The following is a 14,716-nucleotide window of genomic DNA, read 5'->3' as shown; positions in this document are numbered from 1 at the left end:
GTATTGCTCCAAAAATAATGTTTACAAGCCCACGCAAAATCCGATGACTTCTGATAGAGATTTCAGGATGATTTTCTCTTCCTGTGTTTCCAGGAATAGTTTCATTGTTGGGTTGTTTGCGTTTTGCATTCCACGTGGAAAGATTTAATTAAATTAGGCGAAACACCTGAGAGCGGAGTTACCAGAAGGATATCGATCGGCAATTCTTTTGTATAGTTTCAGAAAAGCAATAGCGTTTTTTGTGGGGTGTGGGAAGCTTGTGGAAGCATAAAATACGGTGTTTTATCGATAATAATTCAAAGCAAACATCTACACATAATTTCTGACTATATTTCTCGACAAAAAATCTGGTGTTGTTATCTTGAGAAAAATATAACGTTTGTAGCAAGAATAAATGGGTTAATAACCTTGATTTTATCTAATTGTAAATGACCGCAATTATAAAAATTTCCGCCTAATTTCTTAAAATTTCCTTACAAAATATTTTGTTTTGTTGTGGATCAACTAATTTAACTGGGAAATGCTCCAACTAATCGTGTCAGAGATTATAATTAATGAAGAAAACATATTGGGATAGGTTATTGTGGTAAATACTACAAGAAACGCTGGAAAAACCAAGTCCATTTGCAATCCCGTATAATAAATAAGATGAGGGGAAAGAACCTAAAGCCACTCATTCAGATAATTCCAGTAAATAAACACTCGTTTGTTATTCGTTCCATTTTATCAAGTGAAATTTCCCATTTACAATTGTTATGAAATTCCCCCGAACGTAAAATAACAAATACCTGCTTCCAGCAGGTAATAATGAATATTTAATTGCCTGCTCTGTTATTTTCCTTGAAGCCACTGAACGGTTCCATAGGTTAAAGGTTGAAGAATTTGTCGTCTTATCGGTAACAATTATATAACATGATTATTGATTATTTAACAGAGAAAAACTGGAATGTTTGCGAATTGGAGAAATTGCCATTAGCAAGTTTTATGAAAAGATAATCAATGCATGCATGCATCCACGATTTTTTAATTCACCCAGTTTTTCAATGACGCAAATCGTAAAGTTACTATGAATTATGTAATGAATCCGCGTTTCACCACACATGCAGTGCTTTTACGCACGTTCCATTTCGTTCCGAAGAGAATGTTTGGGGAATTTTGACAGTCAATAAGAGCGCAAACAGCGAACTTTCCGCGTTGTTAATGTTGTTTTGCACAAAATGCCAAACGTGTTTAATCGGAACAAACAGTAGCTTGTTATTTCTAGAATTACCCACAGTTTTATTGTTTTGGGAAAAATGTTACATTACAACTCATATGGTTACAAAATACATTTCCAAATTCTACACATTGATCGATCAAGGTCTTATCACTACTCTAAAAGCGGTTATTTAATCAATGACTGCAATATAATACGGCCTTGACCAAATTCACCCACCTGTAACTCCCGGAATCCTGTCAAAGTTTAAAACTTAGAACTAAATGACCTTAATCCCTCATAACCGGAAATATTGATCAAAGTTTGCAGAATCCGAAATCCTATTACGAGGTACAAGTTGATTCCTGTTACGGCATTTATTATGAAGCAAAATACGTCAAAATGCCAGACAAACAGGTTGGGTGTTGATAAAAAAATTCGGCTGAAAATTCAAAAACAAACTTTTTTGCCTTATAAGAAAAACGCAATTCACAAACATTACACACGAGATTAAAAAACATTTCATAGTAACGATTAGTCCTTATCTAACAATGTGCTAGTGCTTTTCATCGAATCAAAACAAATAATCCTTAACGGTTTACTGCGTAAACAAATTTTGATAAAACTCGTACGAGGTATTATCAGGTTGAGACTTGTTACGTCCTGCATTAATGCAATATGTTCAAAAAACGTGTGCCGACTTGTCGGGGCAAACGGACGATGTCTTTGAATTTGAATTCTAACGAAACACATTGACCGTTCTTTCCATGAATGGCCAAAATCACCTTTGAACACCTGGCCAAAGTCTGTTCGGCCTTGCCTTCAGGATGCTCTCATTTCACCGGATCAGAATCGGTGAATTCCCTGCAATTCCGGCGGAATATCCACTTATCTTTCGTAATTGAAAAAATCTAGCGTACTTTCAGAATGAGTAATCAAATATTCGAGCTGGGGATTCCTCGAAACTCACATCTCGAGTTCCTTTTATCCCCCTCTTTGCGCAGCTCTGGCGCTGATATAAAAGGAAAACCGGCGCATTTTGCGTCATTACACGGCAAAAACTGGTGAAGTTCGTTACATGTGAAAGCCAAAAGTTAGCTATTACACAACGTTTTGAAAACGGTGTCGTCACATTGTGCCATTCAGGATTACGGAGTGCCCAGTGCCCTAAAGTGAATTCGGTAGTGAAACCCCCAAGAAATTCAACAACCATGTGTATCCTCAAATTGAAAAACGTGGATAAATGCAAAATGATCAACAGGTACTAACTACTAACATTCAATTGCTTGTTGAACTGTTGAGTGAAAGCGTGCCATGGAGCTACAACCCAAGTTTGCTTTTTCTTGCAGAAATAAACTGGGGAGGGCCCTTCAGGGCGTCCTGACTCAGGCCAAGACGGAGGGCCGCTTGATCTGTGGCCTGCTCCCGGCCATCTCCTGTCTGGAGAACTCGTTGGAGGATGTCCTCCTTTGCGTCCTTCCTCAAACCAGACCTGGGGACGCCACCACTCACATGCAGACTGTCCTACTTCAGGCCTTCTGCTTCGAAAACTATATCCCTGTCATTCAGGTAAATACCCTTGAGGTTGTAACCAGTCCAAGTGCTAATTTGTGTTGCTTGTTGCAGGTCGATAGTAGTGAAAAACTAGCACAATATTGCGGATTGGGGTCACGAGTTGGATGTCCTTGCGCTGTTATAACCAAAGACATGGAGGCACAACAGGACCCCCCGCTTTCACCCTCAGAGCAAGAGTTGACAGACTTTTACGAGTGCACCATTGAGGAATTCCCAAGACCTGTCTTGGAACTCCCCGGATGATTGAGCAAAAAATGAACAAGTGGTCTTAATTGTGACCAAAGGTTAAAATGAAATTATACCCAAGTTATACCGGTGACACGGTCCCGGTGTGTGCTATGATTTAGCAGTCATATGAGAATTATTGTATTGTTAATAATTTGTTGATAAGTTTGTATTTGTAATTAATATTGTTCTGGGAACCGTGTATCACGATGAAGGGATTTCGTGATACACCTATTGTACTTATTGATGAATTGAAAATACTGATGTATTTTAAAACAGTTTGTTCGAATAAATGATTTACGATATTTGATGTTTTTTATTCATTGGCCTCATTGACTAAATATGTAATTTGATGGAGAGCAACGTTGGTCATAAAAACTCTGAGAAAATAATAGGTGTTACGACTTGAACTAAATTGACTAAAAGAGTGAAACCTTCAATTTCCATCGGAACTATCTAGTTCATAATGTACTAATTAATCCAAGTATTATGTAATCTTGCATAATAGAGTTAAGTAACTTTTAAAGATCATTTTGGACGTAAAATCCCAACATTTAAAGCTTTATTACACAAACATGTAAACAAACTTTTTTATGGTCAAGTTGGTAAATAAATATGAACTTGTATTCGCTGGCCCGAAGAAAGTATTTTTATTTTAAGTGAAATAAACAAGCAATTTAGTATTTTTCTTCGAACCTTTATTGTAGTATCACAAATTATTTCGTTCGTTAGAAATCTTTTTCCAGCTAAAATTTAAATAATTATTAGCGGTTATTAGAGAAGTTAACCTGAAGTTGTTAATTATGTATAAACCGACTTAAAATTTACATTATATTACATATTGTAAATTTACATATGTTTGCTAGTCTTTATTTTCGGATTTATTTTTGAAATTTTCTTTAAATTATTTTTAAAAATGTTTCTTGTTTAATCATCGTGATTTTATAGATTTGTTTGAAATAGTTATCTTATCTGCGAACACGTAACTCACGTGTAAACGAATTACGCATCTTAAGACAAATATATGTAAACACAGAGCGTCATTCAAGAAACTCTTTTTTTTAAATATTTATGTTATATATTAACAATTATTTTTATTATATTTTTTTAAATTTAAATACATATCTATTACAGCTATTCTACAGTAAAAATGTTATGTAGTTTTACATTTATATCGGAAAACTGGGTAAAACCATTTACCATACGTCATAACAAATTTAATTCGAATAATGTTCTCACGAATTACCTATACTGTAAAACAATCTCAATATCAGAGGAAGTCGTCACAAAATACTTTGGCATTTGGAAATAAGATGAATAAGCTACAAAAAGTAAAAAACATTAATCATTATTATCTGTCCAGTTAAACATATTGTTAAACAGGTCATCAAAGAAAAGACATGTTGATATCAACGATATGTTATTTTAACATTCTCTTTGGCGTTTCCCGGTCTTTAAAATTTTTTAAAGTGAGAAAAAACTCTTAACTTTTTTTCACAGACCACACAGATTCTAATACTGTTCTGAACATTTTAGTTACAACGATTTATGATATAGACATTCGACAAACTGTATTTATTCGAGTATTTATGTTTTTTTAAGGTTCTGGTTAACAACTTTGCATTTACGTTTTTTTTCATTGCTACAAGAATACAATGAATGAAAATTTAGGTACATACTAATAAAATCACTAATAAATATCAGGCCCAAATTAAAAAATTTCTAGGTGGTTGTTACGTTGTTATAAGTACACATATGAGTAAGATATTCTGATTAGTGATTACTGATTACTCATTCAATGTGATGGTCAATCACCCGTGCATAAAACGTTCTACCCAATGGACTACGATTTGTTTGCCGTCAGTCTGAATAAACGTATAGGTACTTTTTTCCTTCCTGTAAAGAAGTGATGTAAATTTCTAGGATTTGGGTAAAATATGCGCCTTTTTCTGAGTCTGTGCAAAAAACTGAGTGTAAAACGAATAAAAGTATTTGCTAGAAGATGTTCATTATTTTTGTTTTGTTTTAAATGCATAAAAAATAGCAGAGCAATCTTATTTAATTAATTTAATTGCAATTACAATTTTATTTTCTAATTCCAAATTAACTCTTTAAATTAACAAGTTAACAAGTGCTATTGTTTGTAAGAACATAGTTATTCCGACTGTTTGAGGACTGGTCAAACTGTATAAAAATGACCAAATAAGTGGTAACAGCCCCAACAATCTGTAACAAAAACTATTAACAAAAAACTGATTTCTGAACTAAACAAACCGAGTAAAGCAACGTATAATCCACGACGAAAAAACCCAAAACCGAGAACTGTACTTTCTGGTGCAACAATTGCAACGAGTAACTTTGAACCTGTAAAAATCTAACTGCTTTACTAACTTTAGAACTACAAAATAATAATTACATTATTTTCCAAATCCATATGGAAGTAGTTGTTCCTCAATTCATGTAAAATACTCGGTGTATCGTTGGCCTGTTCGCAGGTGCTGGCACAAGCATACACCAAGAGATAAATTTCTACGACTTCATCCATCAACCAAACAATAGGACACACTATCATTGGTACAGTGACAAAAGACGCTTTACCCGTAGCGACATAATACAAATAATAAGCTTGGAAAAGCACATCAAAAAGCGAAACACCAATGGATACGAGCAACTGCACAGAAAACGCAGAATTGATTTTTTGCATAACACTGGTCAATTTGTAATGAAGACGGCACAAGATGTACAAATTATCAGAAATTTGAGGAATTTTGTCATCCTGCTTGTTGTCACTAAAAAACGATCGCATGGTTCTGTTGATTTTACCAAAACGGTGTTGAAGTTGAAGCACAAGGACCACAAACTGATATTTCGAGAAAGCTTTAATCAAAGCTGACACAAACAGCATAATCTGTTGGATGAAATCGGCTGAAATTGTCATTAGCATCACAGGGACACGGGCCAACAAAGAGAAAAGGACGAAGCTTATAATTAGGTAACTTCTCTTCAAAAGCTGCTTGTACTCCAGCCGGAAACCAGCCTTTATGAAAGACACGTCCACATGTGATAACATATCAAAAGACTTGATCAAAGTGCCTCGAGCCAGGAATGTGAAAAGTGTTACAATTAACGTAAGGGCCATCATTACAAAGCATTCGATGAAAATGAGGCGTTTGTTGATCACCAGTGAGTTGTTCTCGTTGGTTGCGATTCGAAAAAGCGAATAGACACTCAAAAGTGTGTACGAAGTGATGTAAAAACTGAAATAAAAGTAATCGGATTTGTGCTGTTTTAATTCACCCTTGCGTCCGATTCGCAGCGTATTCAAGCCAATTAGCTTGCAAATGGCATAGACGGGCTTCATGGAGGTGTAAATGTTGTGGAGGGTGTCGTGGTGAGTGGTGAAGTAGCTTTTAACTTTGGAAAATTTGATCATGTTTGAGCTGGACTTCACGTTGACTTAAAGACTATCGATTTTTCGTTGGAACTAGTCACATTGTAATCATTTGAGATTGTTTTTTGATAATGGACATGGTTTTGATTTAATTTTTTGATAAAGGCTAAGTGGATATTCGTGATTGTTGCAGGGAATTGAGGGGTAAGTTACCCCTTATTACAGTTGTGTAATAATCCTGCTTTTGAACTATGGTTCAAATAATTTTTTATAACATTAATCGAAGAAAAAAAAATTTTTTGTCCCAAAAATACCATAATTCAAATTTATAGCCAGGTGAGCGTATTTTAGAACCTAAACGTTAATAATAATTAAGTGCTTCTAGTGTTTCTTTTACAGTTTGTCATAAATCTGACTACTGGTGAATTTATTCACATTAAAAATCAGGAAATTCTATAGAAATTTTATGCACAGGTTGTATTATCATAACTTATTTGAAGGATTTCCGGATAATTTAACATTCACATGTCCGTTTAATCTATAAACACTTGGAGAACGATTTTGTCTGAACGCCTCAGCCTCTGTTTATAAGCCTTCCCACTTCCGCTGGTCTTTTATTAAATATTAATTTAAAAAAACCATTTGGTGAAAACCAGATGAACCAGAAACCAGATCTTGGATCCTTGAAGCTCATAAACAATGTTATCAGTTCAGGAAGACTTTAATTTAAATTCTGATGCAATAATTAGCATTAATGCATCAAATTATCCAATTTGATAAAAGTGTTAAGTGCTAATCGTTAATCCTGGTACAGGTAGAGTACACACTCGAAAAATTAGTTGCAAATTAAGTCCAAAGAACGTAGACCACCCCCAATACAACAGCGGTTACATAATACGCGCTATCAGTGTGACGTAGACATTTGAGGTAGGTCAGCACCTTAAAGCTAAACAATCGCCATTTTCAATGCTTTTCTTATGGGCATTTAAAAGTTTTTCGTATTTCTTTAATGCTAGAAGTGTAGGAACATTACTTTTACAGAGAAATGATAGCTATGAAAAATGCAATGTCGTTTCTTAAAGATTTTAGCAACTGAGCTAATATTTCTGTAAGTTGAACACATAAATCCTTTTCTAACCTAACTTTTTTCAAACTTCAAAATTCAGTTTTTCTTAATTTGGACATCATATTGATGTAAATTATTATGTGGCCTTTTAAAACTGAGGGAAAAATGGTTTGCCACACTAATGACATTGGATTTCTTCTGAATGACGAATTCATGGGGTGCAACCGGCGCAACCCCAATAAACGGGTTGTTTTCTGTCCCCCTCCCCCATCACGAGGGATGAATAGCAGGTATACGAGGGTAGAGGGTTCAGGCACATACATGGTTGAAAGTAGTACGGGTTGTGAGTTCTGTGCTTCTTTCGTGAGTGTCTTTTGTTATCGTGTTTTTTCCGATCGTTCTCCATATCTTCGTGTTCTTGAATTTTTAAAATTCTGTTTTTCCAAGACATTATCTCATTTTTGTGGTACATCATTAGGTATGATTTGTGAATAATATTTTGTTGCGATACTTTGATAGTTCATGTGTAGTAGGTTTTTACATCACAACTATGGGAATGTGTTGGGCTCCAGATTGCAAACACTATAGTACTCGCGATAAATGCCATTTTTTTAGTTTTCCTAAGTCGGGAAAAGAACGAGCACTATGGAAAAAATTGTTGAGGTAATTTTTAATAGATGTTTTGATATTAATTTTTAATTGCTTGTTTCATTGTTAAATGTAGAAGAGATGTAGAACCCGGACCAGGAGCCTACGTTTGCAGCTGCCATTTTCGGGATGGAAGAAAGGAAAATGGTCCTGAATTATTTTTGCACAATATCGCAAAAAGAGCCTATTTTCAAGTGGAATCTCCAGAAAAAAAAAAGATGAAAAAACAAGGACTCCCTTCTTGTTCTAGTTCCGCTGAATCATTAAGGTAAAAAGTGAATCCTAGTTTTAAATTGATTTACAATTTGATCATTTGAATAGTGTTGATATACCGGAAGAAACAGTACCATCGACAATGAATTTAGAGGAAGTGCCATCGACGTCTACAGCCGTAGTTGCAGCACCAGCAGATATAATTCAAGATGCTCCGTTAGAATCTATGGGTGTGCAAGCACCCTTGGTGTCACATGCGGCTCTTGAAGCAGAAATGTATTTTCTCAAAAAGGAAAATGCTGAACTTAAAGCAAAAATACAATATCTGACAGTACGATTTTGCTATGAAAATGTTCAAGGAAATGACAAACTCATTGTTTTATATACCGGTCTTCCCAATAGCCAGATTTTCGAAGCATTGTTTCACTTAATCGAAAAGTTGGACATAAAATATTACCACAAATGGACAGTCCAAAAGTTAACTAGAATTGACCAACTCTTTTTAACCCTAGTAAAATTACGACTCAATTTCCCTCAACTTGATTTGGCGCAACGCTTTGGGGTTGCCCAAAGCACAGTTTCTAATATTATTTTAACATTTGTCCATGTAATATATGAAATTTTATATAAACAGTTTATGACGACAATGCCTTCGCGCGAAAAAAATAAATCTTGCTTGCCAACATGTTTTAGCAATTTTACTAATTGTAGAGCAGTTCTAGATTGTACCGAAATTTTCACTGTGGTATCACGTAAGTCTATGTCAACACAGAAATTAACATATAGTACTTACAAACATCATAATACTTTCAAAGGGCTAATTGGAGTTGCACCCAATGGTGTCATCACATTTGTAAGTGATTTATACGTGGGATCAACTTCTGATCAAAAAGTTGTTTTAAATTGTGGAATAATCGACATGTTAAAAACTGGAGATATGATTTTAGCCGATAAGGGATTTTTGATCCAAAATATTCTGCCACCAGGGGTCACTTTGAATATTCCACCTTTTTTATCAAATGTCCAATTTACACCAGAGCAAGTTAAGTGTACCGAAAATATTGCACGTGCAAGAATACACGTCGAAAGGGCAATACGCCGATTAAAATGTTATCATATTTTAAATTTTTTGCCAGAGTCTTTGTGCCACTATGGAGATATTGTTTTTAAAGCGACTGCCGCTTTAACAAACCTCCAATTTCCATTAATTAAAGAGGTAGCAGAATTGTTTCAGGATTGTGATGATTAAAATAATGTAAAATAAAAACCATCTATTTATATACAGTTTATTATTGTGAAATAAAGGAAATATATTGGTCAAGATAAAATTCTTTTAAAATATTGATATTTTCTGACCACCCCGGATCTTTTTCAATTTGAAATATCTCTGTGCACTTTGGTGTCCACACGACAAAGTAGCAGATACTTCGACCAGTGATGTGCATTTGCCCCTGTACTTGGTGGTAATAATTGTGATTGCTGTTAAGATTAATGTCCTCATTTTCATCCCTCCAATAAAAATATTTTTTATCCTTCAGGGCTTCAGACAAACTGTCAGTGTCCCTATATTTATATGGGCATTTAATTTCGAGAATCCCATCTTCTTCCACTAATCCATCAGGACTTGCTCCCAAAAAGCCTGATTCTTCCAACCTACAAAAAAAAGTAATATTACATTATTCATCTAAGTTATACGTGTTAATTATTTTCGACCTACCAAAATCCCGTCTCTTGGACTTTAAGATTCGTCGCTTCTTCAAATTCTCTGAGCGCTGTCTTCTCGTGGGTCTTACCCCACTGCACAGCAGCAACCCTGTCAAGCGAATAGCCTTCCGCCAAATTTTTAAATAAAGAGGGTGGGAATCTTCGTCTACTGCAAGCAGATAGTACCATGCCAAACCTGCTGGCCGTTAAACGATGTTTCCTTGCTACATGCCAATTTTCGTTAACATGTTGGCCCCGAGTGCACGCCTCAACCAGTTTAATGCGTGCCTCATCTATTCTGCACTTCTCCAAAAGAAACTTTTGTTTGTCTATGGCCTGCACGTATTCTAAGCTTTGTAGAATTTCTTCGATATCTGCAATAATTTTTCTGGCTTCTTCACTTGCTTCTGGTCTTAGGAGCCAAGTGAAGCCCACCACATTCGTGACGCCTATTTCGGCACGGAACTGAATAATTTCGTCCTCAGTAGAGGACCTAGACAGTGCCGTATAGTTTGATAATTTCGGCTTGTAAACATCAGCTAACTTAATGACTTCTGTTTGTGGTGTTGTTTTTGATGGGGCACTCCACTGACACTCAATGTCAGTAGCACTTACATTATAATGAGCATAATATAATGCTGCAGCCATATGATGGCAAGCCACGTTGCCCCTTGGGCAGGTACAATGTGCCGTCTTAACCCCTTCTTCTAGGTCATATGAAATCTAAAACACACTTTGTAGAAGAAATGTCTAACAGTTAAATAAATACAAACCTCCACAGTATAATTTAGCTTTTTCATGCTCGGTAGAACTTCTGCAGAAATTCTCATCGGTTGTACTGTGCCATCAAACCTAAATTTGGTGACGTGACCGCTGGTAAAAGCATTTTCTCCCCGAACTAAAAAGCGATTACCGTCCCCAAAAAATTTCGCAATAAAGTGAAACTTAACAATGTGCTTTTCTGCCACTAAAATGCATAAATATAATAGTTTCTCAAAGTATAATTAAAGCTTACTCACTTTCTCACCGACAACGTGGTTCCCTGTATTCTTTTATAAAGTTCGTATTTTCACAAAAAGTCACTTCTAAATTAAATTAAAGTCTCTAGTGGCACAAATTACACCCGCTGCAGCTATTTGACACGTTATTAACGCACAAACACAACCAAAAAACCGAAAAACGTATTACACCACATGTAAAAGACTGGTTGTTTAGCTTTGAGCAACTGACCTACCGTAATAAGAGTGGGGAGGTGACGTCACGACTGATAGCGCGTATACCAGAAAACAACGTAAGAGATAACGCGTTTGCGCATCTGATTTTTCGTTTTTTACACACACAAGGTTAGAAAATGTTGCTATTATTATGATTCTGTCAGTTCTTTGTGTTTACTAATTGATTTGAATGTAGAAACTTAATTTTGATTTGATATTTTTTTATGGAGTGCTCAGTGTTATAGGTATTTAATTTATTGTTTTCATTACTTTCACAATTAGGTAAGTATTTAATATTGTATTTCACTAATTAAAATAATCCAAAAAGTGGCACGAAATTAAAACTGCACAGTAACGTCCTTGAAATATGTATAATACCAAAAGATAAGTGTTAAGTGAACAATACTTTTTGTTTTAATTGTTTTAATTAACTTCAGTGTTTTGATAAAGACTTTAATTTTTTTAATAGCTATTTTTTTTTAAATGCAGGTAGGAAAAGCTGTTACTCCAATTATGATTTATGAATCACAATCAATAATAAATAATACTAATCTGCTTATCAAATTTAAAAAAGATATATATTTAATGAATCTGCATACTCTCCCTATTAAAACAACCAATTCTTTATTAATTTATTCTGTAGTAAATAGTAAATGTATTGGCCTATACATATAAATAAAAAAATACTCGTAGGTTGCTGTTTGGAATAAATGTTCCATGTTTCGGTTGTTAGCTTCTTATCATTATGATTACCATAAATAATCCATATTTTTTGTGCGCATCAAATTAATTAATTTTAATCAAATTATGAAGCGAGCTAATAATAGCTTATTATGAAAATTTTAGATTTTTTCAGATTTGTTTAGTATTTTATGTCCTTGAGGATCTAATTAATAAACTTGCAAGAAATTTATAATTCATATCTTATAACATCTACTCACACCAAATATTTATATAAAATTTGGAAAATGTATCTACTACTATTGTCACATAATTTTGTCATTTTCCTGTTTCAAGGTGAATCACAACGACTTCATAGTCATCCGGAAGTTGGATTAACTTTAAATAATTTTATCAAAACAAAATTTCAGACGCATTTGTAACAAAAAACTTTAAAAATGTGTTTGCCCAGTTTTTTGTTTACTTACCTATCTGGGTCAAACAGTCTGAATGTCAGAGCCGCAATAATAACTTGTTGTTTTGTTAAAAATAGTGGGTCGACATTTGTTTTTTTAATTTAAATTTTATTGTTTATAGATGGGACAGCACATTTACTAAACGAAATCCAACTTTAAATTACGTCTCAAGATGCCACAATGCGTAATCGGAAACATAAAAATTCACATAGAAGTGCCTCTAGTCCTCATATTTTTTGCATTTATTGTTTCAGGTAAGCTTCGAATAATTCCATATATTTTTTTACATTCAGTTCATTATTACAGATTCAGTTAAGACTAACTTAATCATCTTTCGAACATGCTATGTGACACTGGGTTACAACAAATCAGAATGTGCCTTACTTGGAAGCAAACACACCGACAACAGCACAGCCAATTTAGAAAAAATCGTGGAACCTTATGCAGCTTTAGTAAACATGGTTGGGTTACTAGTAGATGGATGTATTTCAGCGGTGACATGTCTAGTGATAGGTCCTTGGTCGGACCGGTTTGGTCGGAAACCAATCCTTATTATTCCAGTCTTTGGTACTATAGTAATTTCTGTTAAAATTTGACCCTTCTAGTGATTATTTTTAGGATTTATTGTAACATATCTGCTCCTTGCACTTTTTGCCGTTTTGGAGAACTTATCTCCTTGGTATATCCTTCTATGTTCAATTCCCATACTTGTAACCGGAGGAGTATCTTCCTACCTTACTGTTCTTTTATGCTACATAACTGATGTAACTAATGAGAACAATCGCGGGATGAGAATGGGCGTTTTTGAGGCTCTTCTCTCTCTAGGAATATTCTTGGGGAACGTTTCAAGCTCCTATATTTTTGCAGCCACTAACTACTCTACCGTTTTTCTATTATCATCAGCTTGCTGTTTACTCAATTTATTATTTACCATGTTTTTCATACCGGAATCGATCACAAGTCCCGAATCTGAGGTTAGTCAAAAATCATTAAATCCGGAGACCTTCTACTTTAATTCCAGGGACGTCTCAAAGGCCTGTTTCAATTCGACAATGTCACAGATTTGGTCAAAACAACTTTCAAAAAACGAAGAAACTACGACCGCTGTGTTGTCCTCTCTTGCGTCCTAATGCTCACACTTTTTATTCTTGTGATAAACGGAGACGGAGCTTTGGTTTTCCTATTTTTAAGAGAAAAATTCCACTGGTCTTTGGAACAGTACACACTGTTTAGCGCCGCTCACAACGTGACCTGGGTTTTGGGCACCGCTGTCGGTATTTACCTGTTACACAAATTGTTGAAAATTCCTGAAACCGTAATGATTGTGATTGGTTTCATTTCCATGTTTATTGGGGCCCTGGTTATGGGTCTAGCTATCTACAGTTGGCAGGTTTATGCTGGTAATAAACGGTATAGTGAGGTTTAGCGCTTTGAAGAAATTTTTAGCTGCGTTTTCACGCGCTTTGGGGGGCGTTTTGAGTCCGATGGTCCGATCTCTGGTCTCGAAAATAGTGCCAAATGACGAAATCGGGAAAGTTTTCGCGTTGATTGTCGCCACGGAATCTTTGATTGGAATGGGGGGATCCCCGATTTTTACCGCAATTTACAACACCACGATTTCCACCGATGCGGGGATTTTTAATTTCGTGGCTGCGGGCGTTTATGTTGTTGAAATTTTGATAGCAATGTGCGTTTTATCTTTGTAGCGTGGCAAATTAATTTTGTAAAATTTTTAGAGGCATTATTTTGGTGAGGAACGTCACTACGTCTACGACTGAAAATTATAGCCAAATTGTGAACGAGAACGATAACGAAGAGAGATCAACTGTGGATGTTTCAAGTTTGTCTTAAAAAAATGGAAATCTCGGATTATGTTATGTGATAATTATTATGTATCTCGTAAAAATATTTTAATAAATTAACAGCAATATGTACATAAGTGATATATTTTTATTGTAACGGAACTGCACTGTATTTATGTAAATAAATAAATTTATAAATTAATAAAATGCTAATTTGTTTTATTGTGATAATTACCAATATTGCTTAACATTACCCATATTGCGGTTTCCAATTTTGTAAAAAATATATAAACGTATGCTATGAAATCTTTTCTTTCAATTGCAATAATTGGTATTGTATTTTTGTTATAACTCCGAAAATTTGTGAACATATATTCAGTACAATAATGAGGTAAGTCCATCAATCGTTTTTGGTCTACCAGTCTACAAATTAATATTAAATATAAAGTACATAAAAAAGTGGAAAAAACTTTAAAAGGTTAAAAATCAAAGAGTTTTTAAATTTAACTTAGGTTCACGTTTTAATAATTGTCCCAACAAAGTCAAA

General features: G+C 34.7%; 5 protein-coding genes across 10 annotated transcripts; 3 read left to right on the top strand and 2 right to left on the bottom strand.

The window, feature by feature from the left end:
• The first annotated feature begins 2,219 nt into the window (after positions 1-2,219).
• Positions 2,220-3,300, top strand: Gadd45 (Growth arrest and DNA damage-inducible 45). Its single transcript, XM_970429.4, has 3 exons — positions 2,220-2,456; positions 2,545-2,764; positions 2,822-3,300. Exons 1-3 carry the CDS (start codon positions 2,407-2,409, stop codon positions 3,011-3,013), a joined length of 462 nt encoding a protein of 153 aa, XP_975522.1. The 5' UTR covers positions 2,220-2,406; the 3' UTR covers positions 3,014-3,300.
• A 1,733-nt stretch (positions 3,301-5,033) lies between these two features.
• LOC664420 (gustatory receptor candidate 11) lies at positions 5,034-7,086 on the bottom strand. The gene is made up of 3 exons (XM_970427.5): positions 5,412-7,086; positions 5,270-5,359; positions 5,034-5,221 (listed from the first exon to the last, which is right to left on the bottom strand). The coding sequence occupies exons 1-3, from the start codon at positions 6,426-6,428 to the stop codon at positions 5,120-5,122; spliced, it is 1,209 nt and encodes a 402-aa protein (XP_975520.4). The 5' UTR covers positions 6,429-7,086; the 3' UTR covers positions 5,034-5,119.
• LOC107398283 (uncharacterized) lies at positions 7,085-9,641 on the top strand. 3 transcript variants are annotated; one of them, XM_064355416.1, is made up of 6 exons: positions 7,591-7,930; positions 7,983-8,115; positions 8,177-8,368; positions 8,422-9,065; positions 9,129-9,205; positions 9,261-9,641. In XM_064355416.1, exons 1-6 carry the CDS (start codon positions 7,591-7,593, stop codon positions 9,276-9,278), a joined length of 1,404 nt encoding a protein of 467 aa, XP_064211486.1. In that variant the 3' UTR covers positions 9,279-9,641. The 3 variants fall into 3 exon arrangements, 2 of the variants coding, with proteins under 2 accessions (XP_064211486.1, XP_015837363.2); XR_010333327.1 differs by adding an exon at positions 7,085-7,494 and having other exon boundaries at positions 7,553-7,930; positions 7,986-8,115; positions 8,422-9,641; XM_015981877.2 differs by having other exon boundaries at positions 9,129-9,641.
• LOC655735 (uncharacterized) lies at positions 9,586-11,178 on the bottom strand. 3 transcript variants are annotated; one of them, XR_010333328.1, is made up of 5 exons: positions 11,037-11,178; positions 10,791-10,984; positions 10,453-10,740; positions 10,031-10,391; positions 9,586-9,966 (listed from the first exon to the last, which is right to left on the bottom strand). XR_010333328.1 is itself a non-coding variant. In XM_008202312.3 (4 exons), coding segments are annotated over exons 1-4 (1,269 nt in total). In that variant the 5' UTR covers positions 11,038-11,178; the 3' UTR covers positions 9,586-9,602. The 3 variants fall into 3 exon arrangements, 1 of the variants encoding a protein (XP_008200534.1); XR_010333329.1 differs by having other exon boundaries at positions 10,633-10,740; XM_008202312.3 differs by having other exon boundaries at positions 10,031-10,740.
• A 188-nt stretch (positions 11,179-11,366) lies between these two features.
• Positions 11,367-14,376, top strand: LOC664418 (probable peptidoglycan muropeptide transporter SLC46). 2 transcript variants are annotated; one of them, XM_970425.4, is made up of 7 exons: positions 11,367-11,513; positions 12,489-12,621; positions 12,674-12,934; positions 12,986-13,341; positions 13,389-13,767; positions 13,814-14,054; positions 14,104-14,376. In XM_970425.4, the coding sequence occupies exons 2-7, from the start codon at positions 12,540-12,542 to the stop codon at positions 14,216-14,218; spliced, it is 1,434 nt and encodes a 477-aa protein (XP_975518.1). In that variant the 5' UTR covers positions 11,367-11,513; positions 12,489-12,539; the 3' UTR covers positions 14,219-14,376. The 2 variants fall into 2 exon arrangements, with proteins under 2 accessions (XP_975518.1, XP_064211487.1); XM_064355417.1 differs by lacking the exon at positions 11,367-11,513 and adding an exon at positions 11,698-11,720.
• The last annotated feature ends 340 nt before the right edge of the window (positions 14,377-14,716 follow it).

The sequence above is a fragment of the Tribolium castaneum genome, chromosome 3 (genome assembly GCF_031307605.1).
Source record: "Tribolium castaneum strain GA2 chromosome 3, icTriCast1.1, whole genome shotgun sequence".
NCBI lineage: Eukaryota > Metazoa > Arthropoda > Insecta > Coleoptera > Tenebrionidae > Tribolium > Tribolium castaneum.
This window is presented reverse-complemented; position numbering and strand designations above follow the sequence as displayed.